This window comes from Pongo pygmaeus, chromosome 5 (assembly GCF_028885625.2).
Source record: "Pongo pygmaeus isolate AG05252 chromosome 5, NHGRI_mPonPyg2-v2.0_pri, whole genome shotgun sequence".
Classification (NCBI taxonomy): Eukaryota; Metazoa; Chordata; class Mammalia; order Primates; family Hominidae; genus Pongo; species Pongo pygmaeus.
This window is the reverse complement of record NC_072378.2, coordinates 36,773,283-36,799,588: the sequence shown is the minus strand read 5'-3', so window position 1 is coordinate 36,799,588 and position 26,306 is coordinate 36,773,283. Positions and strand designations below refer to the sequence as shown.

General features: G+C 43.5%; 1 protein-coding gene across 1 annotated transcript in view; it reads left to right on the top strand.

Annotated features, from left to right (window-relative positions):
* The window catches only part of PXT1 (peroxisomal testis enriched protein 1), a 36,364-nt gene extending 10,058 nt beyond the window's left edge, over positions 1-26,306 (top strand). Inside the window, exons 2-3 of the mRNA XM_063666167.1 lie at positions 15,743-15,873; positions 24,443-26,306. Coding sequence (XP_063522237.1) covers positions 15,743-15,873; positions 24,443-24,547 — 236 coding nt within the window. The 3' untranslated portion in view covers positions 24,548-26,306. The remainder of the gene's footprint in view (positions 1-15,742; positions 15,874-24,442) is intronic.

Below are 26,306 nucleotides of genomic sequence, written 5' to 3'. Positions count from 1 at the left end.
GGGTCTTTGTCTGTTGCCCAGGCAGGACTGCAGTGGCGCGATCATAGCTCACTGCAGCCGCCAGCTCCTGGGCTCAAGCGATCCTCCCACTTCAGCCTTCTGAGTGGTTAGGACCACAGGTGCACTCCATCACACCCTGCTATTTTTCTTTTTTTTGGTAGAGACAGGGTCTTGGTCTATATTGCCCGGGCTGGTTTCAAATTCTTGAGCTCAAGTGATCCTCCTGCCTCAGCCTCCCAAAGTGCTGGAATTGCAGACGTGAGCCACCCTGCCCTGCCGCTTTTTTTAATTTCTGGTAGTGACTAATTTCAAACACTTCAGGATCTCTTCCCTTCTTAGCAGATGGACCAGTCTCCTGTTTCATATACAAAATGATGTCATCAGGGGTAAATACCTGAATCTTCCTCTCACTTCTTCCAGACTTCCTTAAATGAGCATCATACCTTATCTCCTGTCCTGCCTCAAAGGAAGGGGGAACCCGCCTCCTGTTCAAAACTAATCCTCATATTTGTATTCGTATTCCTCCTTAACTTCTGGGACTTCACCTCAACAATTTGCCCTACTGTATCTCCTGTTTTCTGTTGCTCCTGATCTAATTTCTCTCCTCAATCTGCAAACCTGCTCAAGATTCAACTAAGAAAGTTCCTCCAACACACCTCCTCCAGCTACTGCCAATTCTCTCATTCCTTCATCAGGATACTTCTTAGAAGAGCAGTCTACACATATTGATGCCAAGTCCAGTTTGATAACTCAAATTCATACTCACTGTCATGAAAATTTCCATTCATCCCTACTACAAGACCAGTTCTCTTTTCTGATAGTTAGAACCTGGGTTATACCAGCAATTCTTTTTGTTTTAATTAATTAATTAATTTATTTATTTTTGAGACAGAATCTAACTATGTTGCCTAGTCTGGAGTGCAGTGGCGCGATCTCGGCTCACTGCAGCCTTTGCCTCCCGGGTTCAAGCAATTCTTCTACCTCAGCACCCCCTAGTAGCTGGGATTACAGGCATGTGCCACCATGCCTGGCTAATTTTTGTGTTTTTAGTAGAGACAGGGTTTCACCATGTTGGCCAGGCTGGTCTCGAACTCCTGACCTCAGATAATCCACCTGCCTCAGCCTCCCAAAGTGCTGGGATTACAAGTGTGAGCCACCGCGCCTGGCCAGCAATTCTTTTTAAAGGATCAATTTGTCCTTGTCAAGAGACTTTGAGCCTTCCTGAGATTGATTTGTAGGCCTGCTAAATTTAAGCAAATTATTTCAAAATTATTATTCAGACCAAAGATTGTTAAGAATTAAACATTTAACTATGATAAGTTTGATTATGAAAGGGCATGCCCTTTGAGTTGGTGCCATAACTATTGATTTTGTACTTACAATATTTGCATCTTCAAAGCGATTGAATTTAAAGCACTAGCTAACACTCTAAAATCCTCATAAAAGAAACCACTTTCCCCAACTAAAAGAAGAGGTCACTTTGAGTTTGAGGTGAAGCCTTGAGCTCTGGTGAGGTGGTTTGTCTCTGAGAAAGGGAGACATATATTTTCCAATCTGGCAGCAGATGGCCCAGAATGTGGAGAGGCCAAGACTTCCAGTACTTTCAACCTCATTTTTTTTCCACGTTGTGTCAACATTCCAAAGGTCATGTTCAAATACTTACTTGAAATTCCTTTAACAGTCTGGGACTTAGGGGTGGTGGCTATCAGCAACGAAGACTCTATGTCCTGGAATGACTTTACCTTGAGAAAAATCACCTACAATTATGCCTAGTTATACAGATAAAGCCCTGCCAGGTTTAACACAGAGGAATATCTTTTTGGAAGGAAGTATAAAACAATTCCTTCAGTTTAAACTTGAGCCACATTTTAATTTGCTTCATATTTGGACCATAAGCTTCCTATATGATCTTTTATTGTTTTCTGGACTTTCTCATTTCCTTTCCTCCCCTCCTCCATGTGATTTGTAATTATTACACCCTCAAACTTCCCCAAGTTCTAAACCATACAATCGCTTCCACCAAGTCTCCCTTTCTACTGGGAACTTCCCTTTGAGAGTTGTTCTCTTGCTCCAATCTGGTTACTCTCTAGGCACACTGCACCACTGAGATTCTGGGACTTCCCTACACATGGGTTGGAGCCACCTTTTGTTAAATCTTGTGGCTTTTTCTTTCTTAATTTAGTCTTACTCTATTTACTAGCCTTACTCTATTTATTGTGTTTTACTGGAATACTTCCTCAAGTCTGGTGTATGGAAGAAAAATTCCTGAGTACTTGCATGTGTGCAAATGTCTTCATTAAACGCTCCAATATTTTTTATTTTTATTTTTATGTTTTTAGAGACAAGATCTCAACCTGTTTCCCAGGCTTGAGTGCAGTGATGTGATCTTAGTTCACTGTAGCCTTGAACTCCTGGGCTCAACCTATCCTTCTGCCTCAGCCTCTTGAGTATCAAGGACTACAGGCTCATGCCATCACATCTGGCTAATTTTTAATTTTTTTTGTACAGATGGGAGTCTCACTATATTGCCCAGGCTGGTCTCAAACTCCTGGGCTCAAGCAGTCCACTCATATCAGCCTCCCAAAGTGTTGGGATTACAGGCGTGAGCCACTGTGCCTGGCCCCACCTCTCACATATTATTGACAGTTTAGCTGGGCATAGAATTCTAGATTGAAAATAATTTTTTATAAAATCTTTGAGGGCGTTAAAAAATTTCTCCCACTATATTCTAGTATCCATTGTTATTGATGGGAAGTCAGTTACCAAATGAATTCATGTTACTCCTCAAAGGTTTTAAAGAGTCTCCTATTTATCCTTGGTGTTTTGAAATTTCAGTATGTTCAAAGGGTGAAGTTTTTCTTTCCCCATTTGCTGTCCTGTGAACTTGGTAGGATTTTCTGTCTTTCTTTTTTTTTTTTGAGACGGAGTCTCACTCTGTCACCCAGGCTGGAGTGCAGTGGAGAGATCTCTGCTCACTGCAAGCTCTGCCTCCTGGGTTCACGCCATTCTCCTGCCTCAGCCTCCCGAGTAGCTGGGACTACAGGTGTCCACCACCACACCCAGCTAATTTTTGTGTCTTTAGTAGAGATAGGGTTTCACCATGTTAGCCAGGATGGTCTCGATCTCCTGACCTCGTGATCCGCCTGCCTCGGCCTCCCAAAGTGCTGGGATTGCAGGTGTGAGCCACCGTGCCCAGCCAGGATTTTCTAATATGAATGTTTGTGCCCTTTATTTCTGGGAAGCTGTTTTGCTTCGTTTTGATCATTTCCTCCTCTGTTTCACCCTTCCTGGAATTCCCATTAATCAGATGCTGGTCCTTCCATATTGTTCCTCTGTATTACCTATCTTTTCTCTCATATTTTTCAACTTCTGATTTTCTTTCTCTGAGATTTCCTTGACTTAACTTTTTTTCGGTTTTTTTTGACTTAACTTTTTTTCAGGCTATCAATTATATTTTTAATTTTGGCAATCATATTTTTTAAATCTGAAAGATTTTGTTCTAGGATTTTTCTTTTTTCATAGCATTCTCTTTTGTTTTAGGAATGTAATATTGTCTTAAATCTCTCTCTAAACAGGCCAGGTGCAGTGGCTCATGCCTGTAATCCCAGCACTTTGGGAGGCCAAGGTGGAAGTATCGCTTGAACCCAGGAGTTCAAGACTCCATTTTTTTTTTTTTTTTTGAGATGGAGTCTCGCTCTGTTGCCAGGCTGGAGTGCAGTGGTGTGATCTTGGCTCACTGCAACCTCCACCTTCCAGGTTCAAGTGATTCTCTTGCCTCAGCCTCCCGAGTAGCTGGGACTATAGGTACACACCACCACACCCAGCTAAATTTTGCATTTTTAGTAGAGACGGGGTTTCACCATGTTGGCCAGGATGGTCTCGATTTCTTGACCTCATGATCCACCCACCTCGGCCTCCCAAAGTACTGGGATTACAGGCGTGAGCCACCGCGGCCAGCCTATTTTTTTTATTTTTGTTTTTATTTTTGAGACGGAGTCTCATTCTGTCATCCAGGCTGGAGTGCAGTTGCACAATCTTGGCTCATTGCAACCTCTACCTCCCAGGTTCAAGCGATTCTCCTGCCTCAGCCTCCCGAGTAGCTGGGATTACAGGTGCACACCACCACGCCTGGCTAATTTTTGTGTTTTTAGTAGAGACGGGGTTTCACCATGTTGGCCAGGCTGGTCTTGAACTCCTGACCTCAGGTGATCCACCTGCCTTGGCCTCCCAAAGTGCTGGGACTACAGGCATGAGCCACCGTGCCCGGCTCCATTCTTATTTTTAAAAACCTCTCTAAACACATACATTAGAATTTGCAAAACATTATTTTCTGTTCACTGAATTATGTGTTTTCTTCAGGATTACTGTTTTGTTTATCTGGTATTTGTTTTTTTGGCAAGGTCTTACTCTATTACCCAGGCTGGAGAGCAGTGGCAAGATCTTGGCTCAGTGCAGCCTCAACATCTTGGGCTCAAATGATCCTCTCACCTCGGCCTCTGAGTAGGTGGGACTACAGACACACATCACCATGCCTGGCTAATTTTTTGTTTTTTTGTTTTTATTTTGTAGAGATGGGGTCTCACTATGTTGCCCAGGTTGCTTTTGAACTCTTGGCCTCAAGTAATCCTCCTGCCTTGGCCTCCCAAAGTGCTGGGGTTACAGGCATGAGCCACCTTGTAGGTAATTATTTGTTATTTTAGTGAAAATACACTGGATAGCTAGTGTGGGTTTTTTCTGCTGTTATGTGAGAACTGTTCCCCCAGATGGGTAGTAATAACTAACATTTATATAGTGTTTACCTGTGTTCTAGGCACTGTTCTGTGTAACTCATTAAGTCATCTCAACAACCCCTCTATGAGGTAGTTACTATGGTATTTCTTTTTTCTTTTTTGAGATGGAGTTTCACTCTTGTTGCCCAGGCTGAAGTGCAGTGGCGGGATCTCAGCTCATTGCAACCTCCACCTCCTGGGTTCAAGCGATTCTCCTGCCTCAGCCTCCCGAGTAGCTAGGATTACAGGTGTGCGCCACCATGCCCAGCTAATTTTTGTATTTTTAGTAGAGACGGGGGTTTCACTGTGTTGGTCAGGCTGGTCTCGAACTCCTGACCTCAGGTGATCCACCCACCTCGTCCTCCCAAAATGCTGGGATTACAGGCATTGAGCCATGGTATTTCATTAAGTTCAATATTCCATCAATTGTAAGATGAATCATTATTTTGTTTACTACTAAAAAGGTAAATAATGCTGTTGAAATATGACATGCCATTATAAGATTATAAGACACATACTGATTATGCAGGTATTAAAGATCTTAGAATGAATGAAATAATACTTTACTATTGCCATTTTACAAATGAAGAAACTGAGGCATGGAGAGAATGGATAACTTGTGGCAGGTTACATAGTTAATATGTAGCAGATTTTATATTTGAATCCAAGCTTTCTGGCTTCAGAATTCTACCACTATGCCTGAGTGCCTCTCCAGGACTCTCCCGAATGGAGACTCAGATGGTGCATAGGAGGGTTTTGAGTTGTCTGGGCTTTAGGGAGATGAGTTAGTTTCTGGCTCCATGTCCCGCAAATGCCAGAACAAAGAGACCTTTAATTTGAGGTGCCAACATCCATCAAGAAGCTTCTGCTTTCACCACAGGGTTTGACCTCTTCCATTAAAGAAGAGTGGTCTGGATTCTTTCCTTCCTTCCTTCCCTCCTTCCTTTTCTTTTTCTTTCTTCTTGCTTTCTTTTCTTCCTTTTTTATTTCTTCCTTTCTTCTCTTCCTTTTCTGTCTGTCTTTCCCTCCCTTCTCCCTTCTCTTTCTCTCTCTCTTTCTCCCTTCCTCTCTTCCTCCCTTCCTTTCTTCCTCCCTTTTCCTTCCTTCCTTCCTTTCTTTTTTTTTTTTTTCACCCTTGTTGCCCTGGCTGGCGTGCAATGGCCCGATCTCAGCTCACTGCAACCTCCGCCTCCCAGATTCAAGCGATTCTCCTGCCTCAGCCTCCCAAGTAGCTGAGATTACAGGCATACACCACCATGCCAGGCTAATTTTGTATTTTTAGTAGAGACAGGGTTTTTCCCTGTTGGTCAGGCAGGTCTCGAACTCCCAATGTCAGGTGATCCATCCGCCTCGGCCTCCCAAAGTGCTGGGATTACAGGCATGAGCCACTGCACCTGGCCTTTCTGTCTCTCTCTCTCTCTCCTTCCTTCCTTCCTTCCTGGTCTTGAACTCCTGGCCTCAGGTGAGCCACCCGCCTTGGCCCCCCAAAGTGCTGGGATTACAGACACGAGCCACCGAGTCCGCCACCCACCCTCCTTTCCTTCCTTTCTCTTTCTTTCCTTCTTTCTTTCTTTCTTTTTTCTTTCTTTCCTTTCCTTTTATTTCTTTATTTCTTTTTTCTTTCTTTTTCTCTTTCTTCCTTTCGCTTTCTTTCTTTTTCTTTCTCTCTTTCTTTCCTTCTTCCTTTCTTCCTTTCTCCCTTCCTTCCTTCCTTCCTTCCTTCCTTCCAGACAGGGTCTTGCTCTGTCACCCAGGCTGGAGTACAGTGGCACAATTATGGCTCACTGCAGCCTCAAACTTCTAGGCTCAAGTGATCGTCCCACCTCAGCCTCCCAAGATCTGAGACTACAGGCACACACCACCACACCTGGCTAATTTTTTGTATTTTTTCTAGACACGCGGTTTCGCCATATTGCCTAGGCTGGCCTCGGACTCCTGGCCTCAAGTGATCCGCCCACCTCAGCTTCCCAAGGTGCTGGGATTACAGTCCTGAGCCACCTTACCTGGTCTGAATTCTCTTTTCTTTTTATTTGCCTGAACTCTGTGCTAGGTACAGTGAGCTGGGAGCACCAAGAGGTGCAGTTGATCCCCATCAGACTTCCAGTTAAGGGTGCGTCTCCCTCTCCCAGTCTCTGCGTCTTGGTGGGGTAGATGGGCTTCCAAGCATCAGGAGCCCCTGTGGTGGGTTCTCTGTGCTTTCTCTCCTGGTTTGTTTATCTGCATCTTGTCTCATCTGCTTTCTGCCTTCCAGAAACACACATAGGTCTCTCATCTGTTGTTGACCTGGCTCCCATTCTCTTCAGTGTTCTGGCCTTGTTCTTTTTCATACTTTCATTTTGGTGAGGTCTTGGGGGAGATTAGAAGAGATGGAGAAGCCAATGCTTGTGCTCAGTCTTGAACCAGAAGCCCCTAGACCCCTATTTTTAGTGAACAAAATCAGGAGTATAAATGGATGACCACTATGTGAGAAAATAAAATACTAACATTATGCCTGGCAGTGGAAAGGCACTTATAAAACCTTCACAGCATGTTTGCTTAAAAGCTTTCCTAAATGCAACTCAAGGGACAGGTGATGGGAGGTCCTTATATAGGGTTCTCAAAGTACAATAATATTTTTAAAAGTTCCAACACATTGAGGCTGATTATTTCCTTTACAAAGTATTTTTGTTTTTTTGAAACACGGTCTTTGTAACCCAGGCTGGGGTGCAGTGGCATGATCATGGGTCACTGCAGCCTCAACCTCCCAGGCTCAAGCAATCCTCTCACCTTGGCTTCCCAAGTAGCTGGGACTACAGGCACTACCATGCCCAGCTAATTAAAACAATTTTTTTTTTTTTTTTTGATAGGGACAGGCTCTCCCTATGTTGCCTAGGCTGGTCCTGAACTCCTGGGCTCAAGGGATCCTCCCCCCACAGCCTCCCAAAATGCTGCAAAGCACCTGGCCTACAAAAATTTTTTTTTCTTTTTTGAGAAAAGATTAACCAAGTCCAGGCATGGTGGCTCACTCCTGTAATCTCAGTACTTTGAGAGGCTAACGAGAGAGGATCACTTGAGCCAGGAGTTCTAGACCAGCCTGGGCAACATGGTAAGACTGTCTCTACAAAAAATAAAAAATTAGCTGGGCATGGTGGTACATGCCTGTAGTCCCAGCTACTTGGGAGGCTGAGGTGGGAGGATTGCTTGAGCCTAGGAGGTTGCAGTGAGCTGTGATTGTGCCACTGCAACAGAGAGAAGCAGAGAGAGGCAATAGAGAGAGACCCTGTATTTAAAAAAAAAAAAAAAGTCTGGGCGTGGTGGCTCACATGTGTAATCCAAGCACTTTGGGAGCCTGAGGTGGGCGGAACACCTGAGGTCAGGAGTTTGAAACCAGCCTGGCCAACATAGTGAAGCCCTGTTTCTACTAAAAATACAAAAAATAGCTGGGTGTGGTGGCAGGCTCCTGTAATCCCAGCTACTCGGGAGGCTGAGGCAGGAGAATCACTTGAACTCAGGAGGTGGAGGTTGCAGTGAGCCAAGATTGCGCCAAGGCACTCCAGCCTGGGCAACAGAGCAATACTCAATACTCCGTCTCAAAAAAAAAAAAAAAAAAAGGAAAAGGATTAACCAGCTGGGCTTGGTAGCGACACATGTTGAAGTCCCAGCTATTTGTTCTTGGGTCAGGTGTCCACTTCTGATCCAATCCACTTTGGCCTGGGGTTGTGGTGGGAAAATGTAGGAAGGAAACTGATTGCTTAGGCAACAGGATAGATCTCCTGGAGGGAGAATCTCTATCTAGGAGCAATAGGCTATACCTTTAAATAGGCTATGCCTTTAATACAAGGACCTTAAGTTGTGTTTTAGGATTCTGAATCATAATTATTATCACACACTTTGGACGCGGAGGCAGGAGGATTGCTTGAGCCCAGGAGTTCAAGTCCAGCCTGGGCAACATGAGACTCCATCAAAAAAAAAAAGATTAACCATGAGGTTTTTCCAAATTTCTTACTGGGCCATTTAGACTATGATTTTGTCTTGAGACTTGTGTGTGGATGTATACATATTCCCACAACTTTTCAGTAACAATTATTACATAAAATGAGCAACTTTTTTCTCCTAGATATTAAAATTTTAGTACTTGGAAAATAATACAGAGTTTTACTTTTTTCATTCATTTCGAATCTTGTTAAAGGAATTTTTTTCCCTCCAATATATAACTAGTTTAGAGCTGTGATCTAATGATTTCTTCCCTGTTACAATGTTTCTTACAATATGGTGGTATAGCTATCTTAGTGTATAAATGTCTATAAGGCAGGTGCACCAACTCTCTTTAGCTGGCAAATAATGTCATATATATGTTCAGTACTGCACAGCTCTCAATCTGTTTTACATTGAACTTTTATGAGGAGTGGTAAATGATCAGAACTAAAAACACAACCCACTAGTATCATGAACTTAATTTTTAAATTCCACTTCCAGAGTCTGTGCTGAAGCTGATTTATAGCCAACATATACTCCTACAGTTTTATGTACATTCGACAGCTCTGGACAGTGGAAATAATGGATATAGATATTTAAGATTATTTGTTTAGCTGCAGGGAAGAGAAATCTACTTCAGTCACCTCCAGAAAGATGTGGTTTCTGTTGAAGATGCTTATGAAAAGGAACTGAACTTGGAGGGCTTGGGCTCTGAGGCAGGCTGGCGCTGGGGCCCAGTCTTTCTTGAGTCTTTTTTTTTTTTTTGAAATGGAGTCTCACTCTGTTGCCCAGGCTAGAGTACAGTGGTGCCATCTTGGCCCACTGCAACCTCTACCTCCCGGGTTCAAGCGATTCTCCTGCCTCAGCCTCCCAAGTAGCTAGGATTACGGACATGCGCCGCCACACCCAGCTAATTTTTATATTTTTAGTAGAGACGGGGTTTCACCATGTTGGCCAGGCTGGTCTCGAACTCCTGACCTCGTGATCCACCCACCTCAGCCTCCCAAAGTGCTGGGATTACAGGCGTGAGCCACCACACCCGACCTCTTGAGTCTTGGTTTCTTTCTGATTACCTGTTCAGTTTTCCTTTATTAGCCAACATCCCCTGTCCTTTCAATGTTTTCTTCCTCTTCATAATTTTTACTTACAAGTGGCTTCAACTCATCATGGCCCCAACATAGTCCTGTGGCATTTGTGATCCCAATGCCACCCATTCCCTTAGTCTCCTGAGTCTATTGAGCAGAGAGGAACCTGACTGACCCTGTTCCTTTTGGGACTAGGTTCTGAGTACTTGGCCAGGCAATGGATTATTTGTTCTTGGGTCAAGTGTCCACCTCTGATCCAATCCACTTTGGCCTGAGGTTGTGGTGGGAACATGTAGGAAAGAACCTGATTGCTTAGGCAACAAGATAGATTCTCCTGGAAGGGGGTGTGGGCAAATCAAATAGTGATTGGCATCTTTAAAACAAGGACCTTAAGTTGTGTTTTAGGATTCTGATCATCATTATTATCACACACACACTCAAATCATTACACTAGTCATGTGTCAATGATGGGGACAGGTTCTGAGAAATCCATTGTTAAGTGATTTCATCATTGTGTGCACATCAGAGAGTGCACTTACACAAACCCAGATAATATAGCCTACTACACACCTAGGCTAGATGGTATAGCCTATTGCTCCTAGGCTACAAACCTGTACGGCATGTTACTGTACTGAATATTGTAGGCAATTGTAACACAATGGTGTTTGTGTATCTAAACATAGAAAAGGTAGAGTAAAAATATGGTATAAAAAGTAAAAAGTAGTTATCTTTTATACCATAAATTGAGCCTGTAGGACTGAAAGTTGCTCTGGGCAAGTCACTGAGTGAGTGGTGAGTGAATGTGAAAGCCTAGGACATTACTGTACACTACTGTAGATTTTATAAACACTATACTTAGGCTACACCAAATTTACTTTTAAAAGTTTTTCTTCAGACCATCCTGGCTAACATGGTGAAACCCCGTCTCTACTAAAAAACTACAAAAAGCCAGGCGTGGTGGCACGTGCCTGTAGTCCCAGCCACTTGGGAGGCTGAGGCAGGAAAATCGCTTGAACCCGGGAGGCAAAGGTTGCAGTGAGCCGAGATCGTGACATTGTACTCCAGCCTGGGCAACAAGAGCAAAACTCCATCTCAAAATAAAAAAAAAAAGTTTTTCTTCAATAATAAATTAACCTTAGCTTACCGTAACTTTTTATTTTAAAACGTTTACATTTTGAACTCTTTTGTAATAACACAGCTTAAACACAAACACATTCTACAGCTGTACAAAATTATTTTCTTTATATCTTTATTCTATAAGATTTTTTCTATTAAAATTTTTTTATGTTTTACCTTGTTAAGTTTTTGTTAAAAAAAAAACACATATATTAGCCTAGGCCTACACAGGGTCAGGATCATCAATATCACTCTTTTCCATCTCCATATCTTGTCCCATGGGAAGGTCTTTGGGGGCAATATATGCATGGAGCTGTCATCTCCTATAACAATGCCTTCTTCTGGAATACCTCCTGAAGGACCTGCCTGAGGCTGTTTTCAGTTAACTTTTTTTTTTTTTTTTTGGAGCTGGAGTCTCGCTCTGTCGCCCAGGCTGGAGTCCAGTGGCGCGATTTTGGCTCACTGCAACCTCTGCCTCCCAGTTTCAAGCAGTTCTCTGCCTCAGCCTCCTTAGTAGCTGGGATTACAAGTGCATGCCACCACGCCCGGCTAATTTTTGTATTTTAAATAGAGACAGGGTTTCACCATGTTGGTAAGGCTGGTCTCAAACTCCTGGCCTTGTGATCCACCCACCTTGGCCTCCCAAAGTGCTGGGATTACAGGCGTGAGCCACTGTGCCCAGCTTCTCCCACCTTTTTTTTTTTTTTTTTTTAGTAAGTAGAAGGAATATACTCTAAAATAACAGTCCGGGCACGGTGGTGCACACCTGTAATCTCAGCACTTAGGAAGGCCAAGGCAGGTGAATTGTTTGAGCTCAGACCAGTGTGGGCAACATGGCAAGACTCCATCTCTACAAAAAATACAAAATTTAGCTGGGCATGGTGGCATGCACCTGTGGTCCCAGCTACTCAAGAGGCTAAGGTGGGAGGATCGCTTGAGTGATTGGCGGCACAGTAGGTTTGTTTGCATCAACATCACCAAACACCTAAGTAATGTGTTGATGATGTCACTAGGTGATAGGAATTTTTCAGCTTCATTGTAATCTTATGAGACCACCATTGTATACGTGATCTGTGGTTGACTGAAACACAATTATGCGACCCACGGCTGTGTTCTTATACTGTAGTTAACCAAGTAACAGTGCCCATTAATACATTTTAAAAGTAAATTTTCAACAAGACTTCAAATATGCCTTTCCTGACATCATTTTCCTGGTTCCCTTTTTACCTCTTTGATTTCTTCTCAGTCATTTCTGTGGACTTTTGTTCCTTTGCCTATCTTGTTAACCATCTGTCTTATCCAGAGGTCCCGTCGTCACCCTTATAAACTCTCCCTCAATCACAACCTCTCGCCTACATTGTTATTGAATAAATGAATGAATAATGACTCTTAAATCTTTATCTTAAGTTCTACATCCTCTGTGCTTCAAATGTTATCCAAATGCTTGCTAAAACATCATAAATGTACCTACAATTTATTTATTTATTTTGAGACAGGTTCTCTCTCTGTCATCCAGGCTGGAGTGCAGTCGCACAATCTCAGCTCACTGTAGCCTCAACCTCCTGGGCTCAAGCGATCCTCCCACCTCAGCTTCCCAAGTAGCTGGGACCACAGGCGTGTACCACCATGCCCAGCTAATTTTTTGTATGTTTGGTAGAGATGGGGTTCTGCCATGTTGCCCAGAGTGGTCTCCTGAGCTCAGGCAATCTGCCTGCCTTGGCCTCCCGAAGTGCTGGGATTACAGGTGTGAGCCATCATGCCTAGTCAGTACCTAAAATTTATAAATGAACTCAAGTTTTCTTCTTTCCTTTTCTACTGGCCTCCTCTGCCTTCCACACCTGCCCTCTCTCATCACATTCTCTATATAGGCTGATGCTGCCTTTGCCATTTCAATCCCCCAAGCCTGAAAAGTGGGAGTTTCCCTTTTCCTCCCTGTCTCTATCTAATACTAAATCCCAGCCTATTCTGTTTCTTAAATATATAATCTGTTTCCACTATTACATCCCTATTAGTACTGCTTTAGTTCAGGGTCTGTGCTAAGGTTAAGTGCATGGGTTTTGCAGCCAGACATACTTGAATTTAAATCCTGACTCACATTCACTGGCTTTCAAACCCTAGGCAAATTACTCAACTGCTCTAAACCATCAGTCCTCAAACTTGCCTGCACATGGGAACCACCTGTGGAGCTTAAAGAAAATACTAGCTAGGTGCAGTGGCTCATGCCTGTAATCCCAGCATTTGGGAGGCCGAAGTGGGCAGATCACTTGAGGTCACGAGTTTGAGACCACTCTGGCCAACATGGTGAAACCCCATCTCCACTAATAATACAAAAATCAGCTGGGCGTGGTGGTGCTGAGATAGCACCATTGCTGGGTGACAGAGTGAAACTGTGTCAAAAAAAAAAAAAAAAGAAAGAAAAGAAAAATAAAAAGAAAAATACTGATGCTTGGTCCAACTGCAAGGCTCCTGATTTCACTGGAATGGAGAGAGGCCTGAGCATTGGGAGTTTAAAAAACCTCCCCTCGGGGAGCTCTCCTTTATCTCTACTGGATAAAGTTCAAGCCTCTTCTTGTGTCTTCTCTATTAGCTTTGTCTCCTATGTCCCTCCCTTTCAACAACAGCACTGCTTAGAGTTTATGCATAAAACCTCCCTGTCTATCACCCCCAAGCCTTTGCTCACCTGATCCTTCTGCCTGGAATGTCCTGTTTGCACTCTCTCAGCTAGCTCTTCCCCAGTCTGTATCTTCTCCAGGCTAATTCTTAGTCATCCTTTATCCTTCAAGACTTAACTCAGATATCACCTACTTCGTTTCAGATGTCTTCCTGACCCATCTGTGCAAACCTTTTTCTTACTCTAACATGTTGAATTGCAGTTTGTGTCTCTCTCCCACTGGACTCTTTGAGTTCAAGGCTGAAAATCAAAGGTCCTCCAATTTTATTGAAATGAAATAGGTTCAACACAACTCTTGCTTTCTCTATAAAGCCATACTTATGTCTACGTTAGCCCAAATTAATTTCCTTCTCTTCTGTAGTCCTAAAGCACTTGGGAATTGTATCATCTCTAACCCGTGGGTTCTAAGTGACTGAAGGACAGAAACCTTGTCTGTATTCTTTAGACCTTCCCCAAAGCACCTAACAAGTGTTAACTTATAGTGTTGCTTAAAAACGCTCATTGGTTGCTGGAAGCAAATAAAGTTTGGAGAGCTCATCAAGGAGAGTGCGTAAAAATATTAAATGGGGCTGGGCATAGTGGCTCATTCCTATAATCCCAGTACTTTGGAAGATCAAGGTGTGAAAATCACTTGAGCCCAGGAGTTTAAAACCAAGACCAGCTTGGGCAACAAAGAAAGACCCTGTGTCTATTAAAAAAAAAAGAAAAGATATATATATAGATATATATATATATATATATACACACACACACATTTTTATATATAGTTATTCAAAATAGATTTTCCATTATATATATATGTACACACACATATATAATATATGTTATATATTATATATTATATATATAGTGGAAAAATCTATTTTGAAAAACTATAAAGATCTATTACTGCTTGTCCAATACAATAGCTACTAACCACATTTGGTTATTAGCACTTGAAATGTGGCTGGTGAAATTGAGGAACTGAATTTTAAGTTTTAATTAATTTTAATTAATTGAAATTTGAAAACTGATCATCGATTTAATTGTTAGAGCCCTTTTAAGTATGTTTGAAATGACCTGGATATGTGAATCTTTTTTTTTTTTTTTTTTTTTTGAGACAGGGTCTTGCTCTGTTGCTCAGGCTGGAGTGCAGTGGTGTGATCATAGCTCGATCCAGCCTCCCCTCCCAGGCTCAAGCAATTCTCCCATGTCAGCTTCAGTCGAGTAGGTGGGACTACAGGTGTGAGCCACCACACACAGCTAATTTTTAAATTTTCTGTAGAGACAAGGTCTTACTATGTTGCCTTGGCTGGTCTGAAACTCCTGGGCTCAAGTGATCCTTCCAGTTTGGCCTCCCAAAGTTTTGGGATTATAGATGTGAGCCATTGCGTCTGGCCTGAATCTACGTTTTAAACTGTCAACTTCATGAAATCTAAGTATAGATCAAGATTTTCTGGTGAAAAGTTAGCATCTAAATTGAGGCGTCCTATAAGTACAAAATAAACACCAAATTCAAAGACTTAGGTATAATTTAAAAATGTAAAATACATCATTAATAATTTTATATTTATTAATGTTATAATTATAACATTTTGGATATATTGATTTAGGTAAAATAAATTACTAAAATTAATTTTACCTGATTTTACTACTAGAAACTTTAAAATTACATATGTGGCTTGAATTATATTTCTATTGGAAAGAGCTGATCTATTCCAATAGATAGGCTTTGCTTTTTGATAATTATTATAATAACTGAATTTCAACTCTCTTTTTTTTTGAGATGGAGTTTTGCTCTTGTCACCCAGACTGGAGTGCAATGGTGCAATCTTGGCTCACTGCAACCTCTGCCTCCTGGGCTCAGGTGATTCTCCTGCCTCAGCCTCCCGAGTAGCAGGGATTACAGGCACCCGCCACACGTCCAGCTAATTTTTTGTATTTTTAGTACAGACAGGGTTTCACTGTGTTGACCAGGCTGGTCTTGAACTTTTGACTTCAAGTGATCCACCCACCTCGGCCTCCTAAAGTGCTGGGATTACAGGCGTGAGCCGCTGCATCCGGCCAACCCTCTCATTTTCTAAGACAGTTTTTAGTAACTAGTGGTAAGTGATTTTACAGATAATTAAGTGGGATTATCTCTTTTGAACTCTTTTTTCTCAATGCAGATCATAATCTACCTTCTCAGCCCAAGGAGCATAGCATTGGTCAGAAGCATCACCAGGAGGAAATAATTCACAAGTTGGCCATGCAGCTGAGACACATTGGGGACAACATTGATCATAGGATGGTTCGAGAGGTGAGGCTTCAGTTTCCCCAGCCAGGGCCTGTCAGGTAGGAGGAAAGAGCAAACAAAACTATGGCTGCCAAGTGTCTGAGATGCCCAGAAATTATCAGAATTAATGGAATAATACTGTCTGGATTACCAAATATTAGATCTAAACATTGTGAACCTGAGCCAAAGCTGGCATTTAATCTCATACTTGATACTCAGACTGTGATCTGTGGACTGGCAGCATCAGCATCACTTGATTAGATGTGCAAGATCTGAGACTCCAGCCCACACAGTCAGAATCAGAATCTACCTTTTTACATATTCCCCAGGGGATTTGTGTGCACACTGAAGTGTGAGAAACTGTTTCACACCCTCAAAATAGGATGCAATTAGAATCACCTGTTGAGTTTTAAAAACGACAGATGCCTGGGCCCAGAAATTCTGATTTAATTGGCACAAGGTAAGGCCTGGGAACCTGGCATTTTAAAAACTGCCTCAATGAATCTAATGCACAGTCAGGGAGGAGAACCTGTGCCTTGGACTGTGGTTATCCTCCCTGAATCAGCCCAAAGGGTAGGATGCAGGCCCTACCCTGGCCGGTTTCTTAGAATCTCCTGATTATTATAAGAGATGATAAGGGAAGATAGGAAAGATTAATGATTACTGTTTGAAATTTTGGGGGTGATGAAATCCACAGCTAACTTAGTTTTCCTCCAGAACAACCTGTATTTGGCAGGAGAGAATGATTACATGGGCTTTGTGACAGATGGGGTGGCAGACCCCTCAGAGCCCAACTTCTTGCCCTTAGATTCAACTATCCTGTGAAGCTTTCTTGGTGCAGCTTCCACCATGCTGTCCTCCACTATGCATGCCACAGGGAGTGCCGTGTCCTCTTTTATACTCAGGTCCAAATGTGGACAACACACAGCCTTTCCCTCAAATAAAACATCCTGGAGACAAAACATGAATGGGAGATCCCAACAATAATGCTATAAAAGTAAGAGGGGCCAGGTGTGGTGGCTCACGCCTGTAATCCCAGCACTTTGGGAGGCCAAGGCGGGCAGATCACTTGAGGTCAGGAGTTCGTGACCAGCCTGGACAACCTGGTGAAACCCCATCTCTACTGAAAAACACAAAAATTAGTCAGGCATGGTGGCACACATCTGTAGTCCCAGCTACTCGGGAGGTTGAGGCAGGACAATCTCTTAAACCCGGGAGGCAGAGGTTGCAGTGAGCCGAGATTATGCCACTGTACTCCAGCCTGGATGACAGAGTGAGACTCTGTCCCAAAAAATAAAATAAAATAAAATAAAATAAAATAAAATAAAGCAAGAGAGAAATAAAGAGAAAATAAACATAGAGAACACAGGCAATCAAATAAACTATTTGATAAGCCAATTTCATTCCAACAAATATTTATTGAATGCCTACTATATGCCAGACTCAGTTCCAGGCATTGGTGGCTACAGCAGTGAGCAGCAGGGCTCATAGAAATGATGTGGGGATGGGGCAGATAACAAGGCAGATGAACAATAAACAGCCAAGTCAGACAGGGATGCGAGCTCCAAGCAGGATCAGGGCACACTGACTGATGGAGAGTGACTTCCGATGGGCTGTCAGGGAAGGCGTCTCTGGGAAGGTGATATTTAAGCAGAGCCTGGAAATGAAGGAGCTAGCCATGAGAACACCTGGAGTGGGAAAGTGTTCCAGGCAGAGGGAACAGCCAGTGCAAAGCCCGGCCCCACCAGTCTACTTTGTGTCTCTGTGGATTTGCCTATTCTGGACATTTTATATAAGTAGAATAACACAGCATGGAGCTTTGTGTATGGCTTCTTTCACTTAACATACTTTTTTCAAGGCTTATCCACATTGCAGCATGTATCAGTATTTTACTTCTTTTTACAGTTGAATATTCTATTCTACGATATACCACATTTTGCTTATCCATTCACCAGTGGTTGGACATTTGGGTTGTTTCCACTTTGTGGCTATCATGTATAATGATGCTGTGAACATTTGTATATAACTTTTTGTGTAGACATGTTTTTATTTTTTTGGGGTACATACCTAGGAATGGAATTGCTGGGTCATGTAACATCTCTATGTTTCACTTTTTGAGGAACTTCCAGACTGTTTTCCAAAGTGGCTGCACTATTGTACACTGTGGCCCACCAGCAGTGTATGAGGGTTCCAGTTTCTTCACATCCTTGCCGACATTTGTTATTAACTATCTTTTTGATTATAGCCATCCTAGTGGGTATGAAGTGTATCTCATTGTGCTTTTGATTTGCATTTCCCTGATGAATAATGTGCATCTTTTCATATGCTTATTGGTCATTTTTCTCTTTGGAGAAATGTCTATTCATATCCTTGCCCATTTATAATTGACTACTTATCTTTTTATTATTGTAGGAATCTTTTTTTTTTTTGAGACAGAGTCTTGCTCTGTTGCCTAATCTGGAGTGCAGTGCTGTGATCATAGCTCACACAGCCTTGAACTCCTGGGTTCAATTGATCCTCCCACCTCAGCCTCCTGAGTAGCTGGGACCACAGGCACATGTCACCACACCTGGCTAATTTTTAAATTTTTATTTTATTTTATTTTTTGTAGAGACAGGGCCTCACTATGTTGCCCAGGCTGGTCCTGGATTCCTGGGCTCCTGCCTTGGCCTAGGAGTCATTTGTATATTCTAGATGTAAGTTCCTTACCAGATATATGATTTGCAAATATCGTATCCCATTCTGTAGGTTGTCCTTTTACTTTATTGATAGTGTACTTTGAAGTACAAAAGTTTTGAATTTTGATGAAGTTCAATTTATCTACTTTTCTTTTTGTTGCTAGTGCTTTTGCTTTGGGTGTCACACTTACGTTTTCTTCTAAAGGCTTTTTAGTTTTAGTTGTTAAATTTAGGTCTTTGATCATTTGAAGTTAATTTTTACATACATTTTAGCTAAGAGTCTATCTTCATTTTTTTGCATATGGGTTGTTGTTCCAACACCATTTGGATTTTGTTGTTGTTTGTTTATTTGTTTGAGACGGGGTCTTGTTATGCTGCCCAGACTGGCCTCAAACTCCTGGGCTCAAGAGATCTTCCCACCTCAACCTCCTGAGTAGCTGGGACTATAGGTACATCTCACTGTGTCTGGAGTACCATTTGTTGAAAAGACTATCGTTTCCCTATAAATTGTCTTTGTGTTATGGGATCTTTGGGGTGTCAGTTTTCTGGCCGGAAACCTCTGTGGCCGTGGAATCTTTTGCCCAAGTTCTTGTCCTGCATCCAGTAAGAATGCATCCAGGAAGAATGAGGTATGCAGACAAGTGAAGGGTAAACAAGACAAAGATGAGCTTTATTGAGTGTTACAACAGCTCAGAGGAGATCCGCAGTGGGTAGCTCCTCTCTGTAGGCGGGTTATCCATTGAGTGTTCAGTTCTCTGCAGAGAGGAGGCCCTGGAGAGAGTAGCTCCTCTTTGCAACTAGTCATCCCAATGTCTGCAGCTGTCAGTGGAGGGGTGGCCCTGGAAAGGGTGGCTCCTCTCTGCCAGCAGGTCATCTCTGCAGCTCTTAGCAGAGAGGGCAGTTCCTCTCTGCAACTTGTTGTTCCCTCATCTCCAGCTATCAGCAGGGAGGGTAGCTCCTCTCTGCAACTTGTTGTTCCCTCATCTCCAGCTATCAGCAGGGAGGGTAGCTCCTCTCTGCAGCTGATCATCCCATTGTCTCTCTACCCTCTTTGTCCCAAGGACATCATCTGCCCTGCTCTGGCTGAGCCCAAGGCTTATATGGACCTCAGAGGGGAGGCAGTGCATGCTGATTGGTCGATGGATGGCCATGGGTGGGCCTGGAAGAGGCACCACCAGTCCCCACTCTGGTCCACAGGACTGGCAGCCTAGCCCCCAGCCTTTAGGCCTTCCCTGGCCTGAAGGTGGGGTCTCACTGGGGACCCACCCCCTTCCACCCAGGAATCAATCTGCCTCCGGCGCCATGCGGGACTCGGCCTCAACCCCTGCTCAGAGATTGGAGCAGGCTCTGGGAGCAGAGGGAGGCCAGGCAGTGGCAGCAGATACCCCTGAGCCTTCAGGGGTAGGGGTAGGGTCCTTCCTGGGGCCCCTGAGGGTGCAAGCTGCAGAGATGCCTGGGTCCTGCAACTGGGAGGGTGGCCACAGTGGCACCCAGGGAGCTCCTGCCCCAACTCAGAAGGGGCTGCGCTCCCACTGGCTCCATGGAGCATGTGGCCCCAGCTGCACCTTCGTGCTGCAGCCAGCATGAGGACAGCAGCCATTGCCATCATTGGCACCCTTGTTGAAAACCAGTGGACTGTAAATATGAGGGTTTCTTTCTGTACTCTCAATTCTGTTCCACTGATCTGTATAGCTATCCTTATGCCTGCTCGAGCTTTTCTTGCAGAACTTTATAAAGCTGGTTTTGACCTAGACATTTGTTCTCTTCTACAAACCTATAAACTTGTACTTTAGAATACCTTTTTTTGTTTGTTTGTTTTTTGAGACAGGGTGCCACTCTGTTGCCCAGTTTGGAGTACAGTGGCACTATCTCACTGCAGCCTCAACTTCCCAGGTTCAAGGAATCCTTCCACCTAGGCCTCCAGAGTAGCTGGGACCACAGTTGCCTACCACCGTACCTGGCTATTTTTTTTGTAGAGACAGGATTTCACCATGTTGCCCCAGACTGGTCTCAAACTCCTGGGCTCAAGCAATCTGCCTGCCTTGGCCTCCCAAAGTGCTAGGATTACAGGTGTGAGCCACCGCGCTCAGCCTAGAACACCTTTAAATAGACCACAACACATTTAAAAAATAATAGTTTGAAAAATTCCAGCCGAGTGTGGTGGCCACAGTCCCAACTACTCAGAAGGCTGAGGTGGGAGGGTCGCTTGAACCTGGGAGGTCAAGGCTGCAGTGAGCTGTAATCATGCCACTGCACTCCAGCCTGGGTAACAGAGTGAGACCCTGCCTCAAAAAAAAAAAAAAATCCTTCTAAGTTTGGCTCTAAAATGCTGAAGGCTTTGCTGCTTCAAAGTTCAAATCAAGGAACTTTAACAGAATTTCAAGTCTGGCATGGTAACTTTCTTTCCTATATAGTCATCATTTATTTACCTTTTGTACTCTGTTTAATCGAGTAGTCACATCGATTTTCTAGATGCCTTCCTGCCATTGATGTATTTAAAGAAACTTTTATTCTTGCTCTTGGAACTGCCTATCAAGCAGCTCATCAAGTTATATTTTTATCTGCTAAATGGATTGTTGTTGAGCGGCCAAATTTTTTGCTCTCTTGTTCTTTTTACTTAAGCAAGTGCTCTGTCTTTTCAAAAGTGTCCTGTGTTTCTCAAAATAACATCTTTTAGGCCGGGCACAGTGGCTCACACCTGTAATCCCAGCACGTTGGGAGGCTGAGGCCAGGAGTTTGAGACCAGCCTGGGCAACATAGTGAGACCCCTGTCTCTCTCTCTCTTTTTTTTTTTTTTGAGACCCCTGTCTCTACAAAACAATTTTTTAAAAAATTAGCCAGGTGTGGTGGTGTGTGCCTGTAGTCCAGCTACTTGGGAGGCTGAGGTGGGAGGATTGCTTGAGCCCAGGAATTCGAGGCCATAGTGAGCTATGATTGTGTCACTGCACTTCAACATGGGTGACAGAGGGAGATCCTGAATCTGAAAAAGAAAAAAAAATCTCCTATTTTGCCATTGAGTTGTGTGGGGTTTTGGTTCAAGTATCTGTTTTTTTTTTTTTTTTTAATTCAGTTTTTTTTTTAAAGCCGGGACATATACTTTTTCTAGATATAAAGCATGTTTTAAAATAGTTAGGCTTCTAATCACTTTTAGAATTTTAAATATGCCTTTGAAATTTTTCTCTCCTTCTGGGTTCTGGAAACTGCTCCCTCCCTGTCCCTACGCCCCTGTCTCTACGCCCCAACAGAGTTGTCACCAGGTCTAGGTACTACACCGTCCTCTGTGGTTTCTCCACACCTTTTACAGTCTCTTTATTTAACTCACCTTGAATTAGCCTAATTTGGGTGTGCCATCTGTTTCCTCTGGGAATCTGACTGATATAATGCATAGGGAATTTCTCAGTTTGTTAGAAAGAAGGGAGGGAAACAAACATTTATTAAAACATTTTTCCAGGTACTGTTTGAGACACTTTTACATGTTTCATTTAATTCCCCCAATAACCCTATGAATTACTGTCATAGGTATTTCAGGAGAAGCAGTGGAGTTTCAGAGAGATTACAAAACTTATCGAAGGTCACTTAGCTTCTAAGTGGCAAAACTAGAATTTAAATATATGAGCATCTCAGTGTTCTATACTTTTTCTTGTCTGCCATGCTGAAAGGAAACTCATTCCGTTTTCCTAGCTGATATCAACTATAAGAGGGGGAGAAAAATCCTTTAATGATTTTCAGTTACTAGCAGGACAAAGTCTAAGTTCCTTAGCCTACTGCTAATGGTTTTTCATTCCTTCCTGAATTCATTTCTTCAACTTATATTGAGCACCTGCTGTATGTCAGGCTCTGTTTAAGTACCAGAGATATGGGAGTGATCAAAGAGACAATATTACTGGTCTCACGGAGTTTGTAAGGGAGACAAACAGTATCTACACAAATAAAGTATGTAGTTTATCAGATAGAGATACATGCTTTGGAGAAAAATAAAGCAAGGAAAGGGATAAGGAGTGTTGGGGTTTGCAATTTTAAGTAGAGATGTTAAGCGAAGGCCTCATTGAGAAGGTGACTTTTTTTTTTTTTTTTTGAGACATGGTCTCACTCTGTCATCCAGGCTGGAATGCCATGGCACAAAGTTATCACTGCAACCTCTGCTCCCAGGTGCAAGCAATTATCATGCCTCAGCCTCCCGAGTAGCTGGGATTACAGGCATGCACCACCACACCCGGCTATTTTTGTATTTTTAGTAGAGGGGGTGTTTCACCATGTTGGCCAGGCTGGTCTCAAACTCCTGGGCTCAAGTAATCCACCAGCCTCGGCCTCCCAAAGTGCTTACAGGCGTGAGCCACCAAGAAGGTGACTTCTGAGGAAAACCTTGAAAGAAGTGTGGGACTGAGCTGTGGATATTGGGGAGGAGGCAGAGGATTGGAGGCAGGAGGACGGCAAAGCGCCTGGGGCAGGAGTGCGTCTTGTGTGTTTGAAGAATGGCGAGGAGGCCAGTGTGGCTGAAGCTGAGTGAGGGAGAAGGTCATAAAAGATATGGTCAGGGCCGGGCGTAGTGGCTCACGCCTGTAATCCCAGCACTTTGGGAGGCCGGGGAGGGTGGATCACCTGAGGTCGGGAGTTCGAGACTAGGCTGACCAACATGGAGAAACCCTGTCTCTACTAAAAATACAAAAAAAATTAGCCGGGCTTGCTGGTGCATGCCTGTAATCCTGGCTACTCGGGAGGCTGAGGCAGGAGAATCACTTGAACCTGGGAATTGGAGGTTGTGGTGAGCCGAGATCGTGTCATTGCACTCCAGCCTGGTCAACAAGAGCGAAATTCTGTCTCAAAAAAAAAAAAAAGATATGGTCAGAAGGGTGGGTGGTGGGCAGATTAGGTAGGGCCTTGAGGTCACTGCAAGGACTTTTTTTCTAAGTGAGGTGGTGCCATCGGAGGGCACTGAGCAGAGAAGCTGCATTTCAACAGTCCACAGAGGGGGTTGTGCTGAGAACAGACTGCAGGGGGCAGGCGGGGGAGCGTTTGTGTCTTCTTTTTCTGATGTTCCGACATAAGCAGTTGTTACTTTCTGCTCCAAAATACTTAATATTCACCTCACCTCTTTGCCCATCTAAGTCCTAGACATTATTAATTATTATTATTATTATTGAGACAGGATCTCCCTCTGTTGCCCAGGCTGGAGTGCTGTGGCACAATCACAGCTCACTGCAGCCTCGACTTCCCAGGCTCAGGTGATCCTCCCACCTCAGCCTCCTGAGTAGCTGGGACTACAGGTGTGTGCCACCATGCCTGGCTAAGTTTTTCTAGAGATGAGGTTTCACCATGTTGCCCAGGCTGGTCTTAAACTCCTGAACTCAAGCCATTCACCTGCGTTGGCCTCCCAAAGTGCTGGGACTACAGGTGGGAGCCACCATGCCCAGTCTTCTCTCCATTCTTCTAGCCTCAAGGCAAACTTGCTCACCTCTTTGAGAGAACTAAGAAAGTGTTTTGGGAATCCAGGGGAATAGGTTATCAGCCCTGAAAAGAGTGCAATTTACTGATGAGCCCCAGTTTGTTGAGACCAGCCGAGGCAATATAGTGAGACCTTGTCTGCACAAAATATTTTTAAAAATTAGTCAGATGTGATGCATGCATCTGTGGTCCTAGCTACTGGGGAGGCCGAGATGGGAGAATCACTTGAGCCCAGGAGTTTGAGGCCAGATGGGAAAGATGGTCAGATAGGAAAATATGTCCAGAGGCGTTGTGAGGATATGACCATATGGAAGGTACTGTCCTTCAGCTCATACAATTCATAAAGCAACCCAAGAAGCTTGTTTGCAGCATGGATTGAATTAATATTTTCCATTGTGTTGAATTTTTAACTTTGGATTATTCTATCACTTTAAAAAAAAAACCTTTCTCTGTGTCTCCCTTTTTTCAAATAGGATCTTCAACAGGATGGCAGAGATGCACTAGATCATTTTGTCTTCTTTTTCTTTAGAAGAGTTCAGGTGTTGCTGCATTTTTTCTGGAATAACCATTTGCTGTAAAAGGAAAGTAAAGGTCAAGTGGTCAAGTTCTGTTTTCTTTTTACCCTCTGAGAAACGTGAATCCCCCTGGGACAGATGGGAAGAACACACTTCTCCGTCTCCCTCTTTTTGTACCCATCACTGTTGGTCCACACCCAGTTTGTTGAAGAACTGTGGGCTCATGAGCCATTTGTCTCTTTGGAGGAGCTAGCTATGAGATGTCTGCGATCATGTCATGGTAAAGCCCAAGGAGTAATTAGGACCCCAGGAAGCCTTGCTGCCCAGAAAACACCAGCGCTGTGGATGGTCCCAGGGCTCCTTGTGAGGAAACCTTGAACATTTCCTTCCAGGAATGAAAGAGAACCTTGTCCTCAAACTAAAGGCCACAGAAATGGGCACTACCTCCTGGCCCACTCCCTGGGCACCATGCCCTCTGGTGACCTGTTGGCTCCACTCTTGTCACTCATGTCCAGATCTGCAGTGCCAGCTTCTCCTTCTCAGTGACATGTCACCTCCCTGCCCCAATCCTGGCTCCAACCTGCTCTGGAAAATCGAAGTGAAACGTTTGTCTCTAATACTCAAATTCAACATATGGCTCATCTCATCTGCCTTCCCATTTCCATGCCTAGAGGCCCCACTACTACCACTAGCACCGTTGGGTGTTTCCTTCTCAGGCTCTGATTCTACAACATTTACGTTCTTTTCTCACCTTTGATCCCCTCACTCCTGTGTGACCCCCTTCAAGTCTTCCTTCACCACTCCAGTGTTTTCCCATACCACTCGACCCTGCTGGAAGGTATCTTTCCCTGCTCTGTCATCCTCTTTTAGGCATGCCTGCTTAAAATCGGGAGTGCTTAGTCCTTGGCCAACAGTCCTGCCTTCTAGAAGAATGTAAGACCTGAAAGAGTTATAAATCTATCACAAGGCAAAAACTTCTCTTTTCCTATTGCTGAATGGTTTTGCTATTATTGGTTGGTGGGCCCTTTGCCTGTGGAATGTATTTCACTCATTCTCTCCTGCACGCTGTTAGGCAGTTCTTTTACCTGCATTCTTCGCCTTTTACCTTTTTGTCTACCTCATAGTCCCTGTCTCCCCTCCTTTAAAAGAATTATAAATATTAAGAAAGCTTGTTGTTACAAATTAAAAGTTTACATATGTATCTTGAGTTCTTTGTAGAGGAAGTGTTATTTTTAAAAATTCTAAAAATGAAATAAATATTGTTATTTTATTGAGCATGAAACCCCTGTGCATATTTCTTTTTTGAAGGAGGAACCCCACGGCAGGGTCTAGCCACTTATTCCTGCTTATATTGGTTTGTAGACTTTGATTATACATAGCATTGACTTTGTCTTTCCAAAGGGAAATGTCTCTATTTTTTAGTCTGTCGCAGGCAGTGCATATTTATTTCTATTATTACTTGGGTTCTGGCTGACTAGCCCTAAAACTTTCTTTTTAAAATTTATTTTGAATAGGTTTTTACTTATATGATTCAAAAATCAAAACAAGGCCAGGCACGGTGGCTCACGCCTGTAATCCCAGCACTTTGGGGGACCAAGGTGGGCAGATCACGAGGTCAAGAGATTGAGACCATTGTGGCCAACATGGTGAAACCCTGTCTCTACTAAAAATACAAAAATTAGGTGGGCGTGGTGGCGCACACCTGTAGTCCCAGCTACTCGGGAGGCTGAGGCAGGAGAATCGCTTGGACCCAGGAGGCGGAGGTTGCAGTGAGCCGAGATCATGTCGCTGCACTCCAGCCTGGTGACAAAGCAAGACTCCG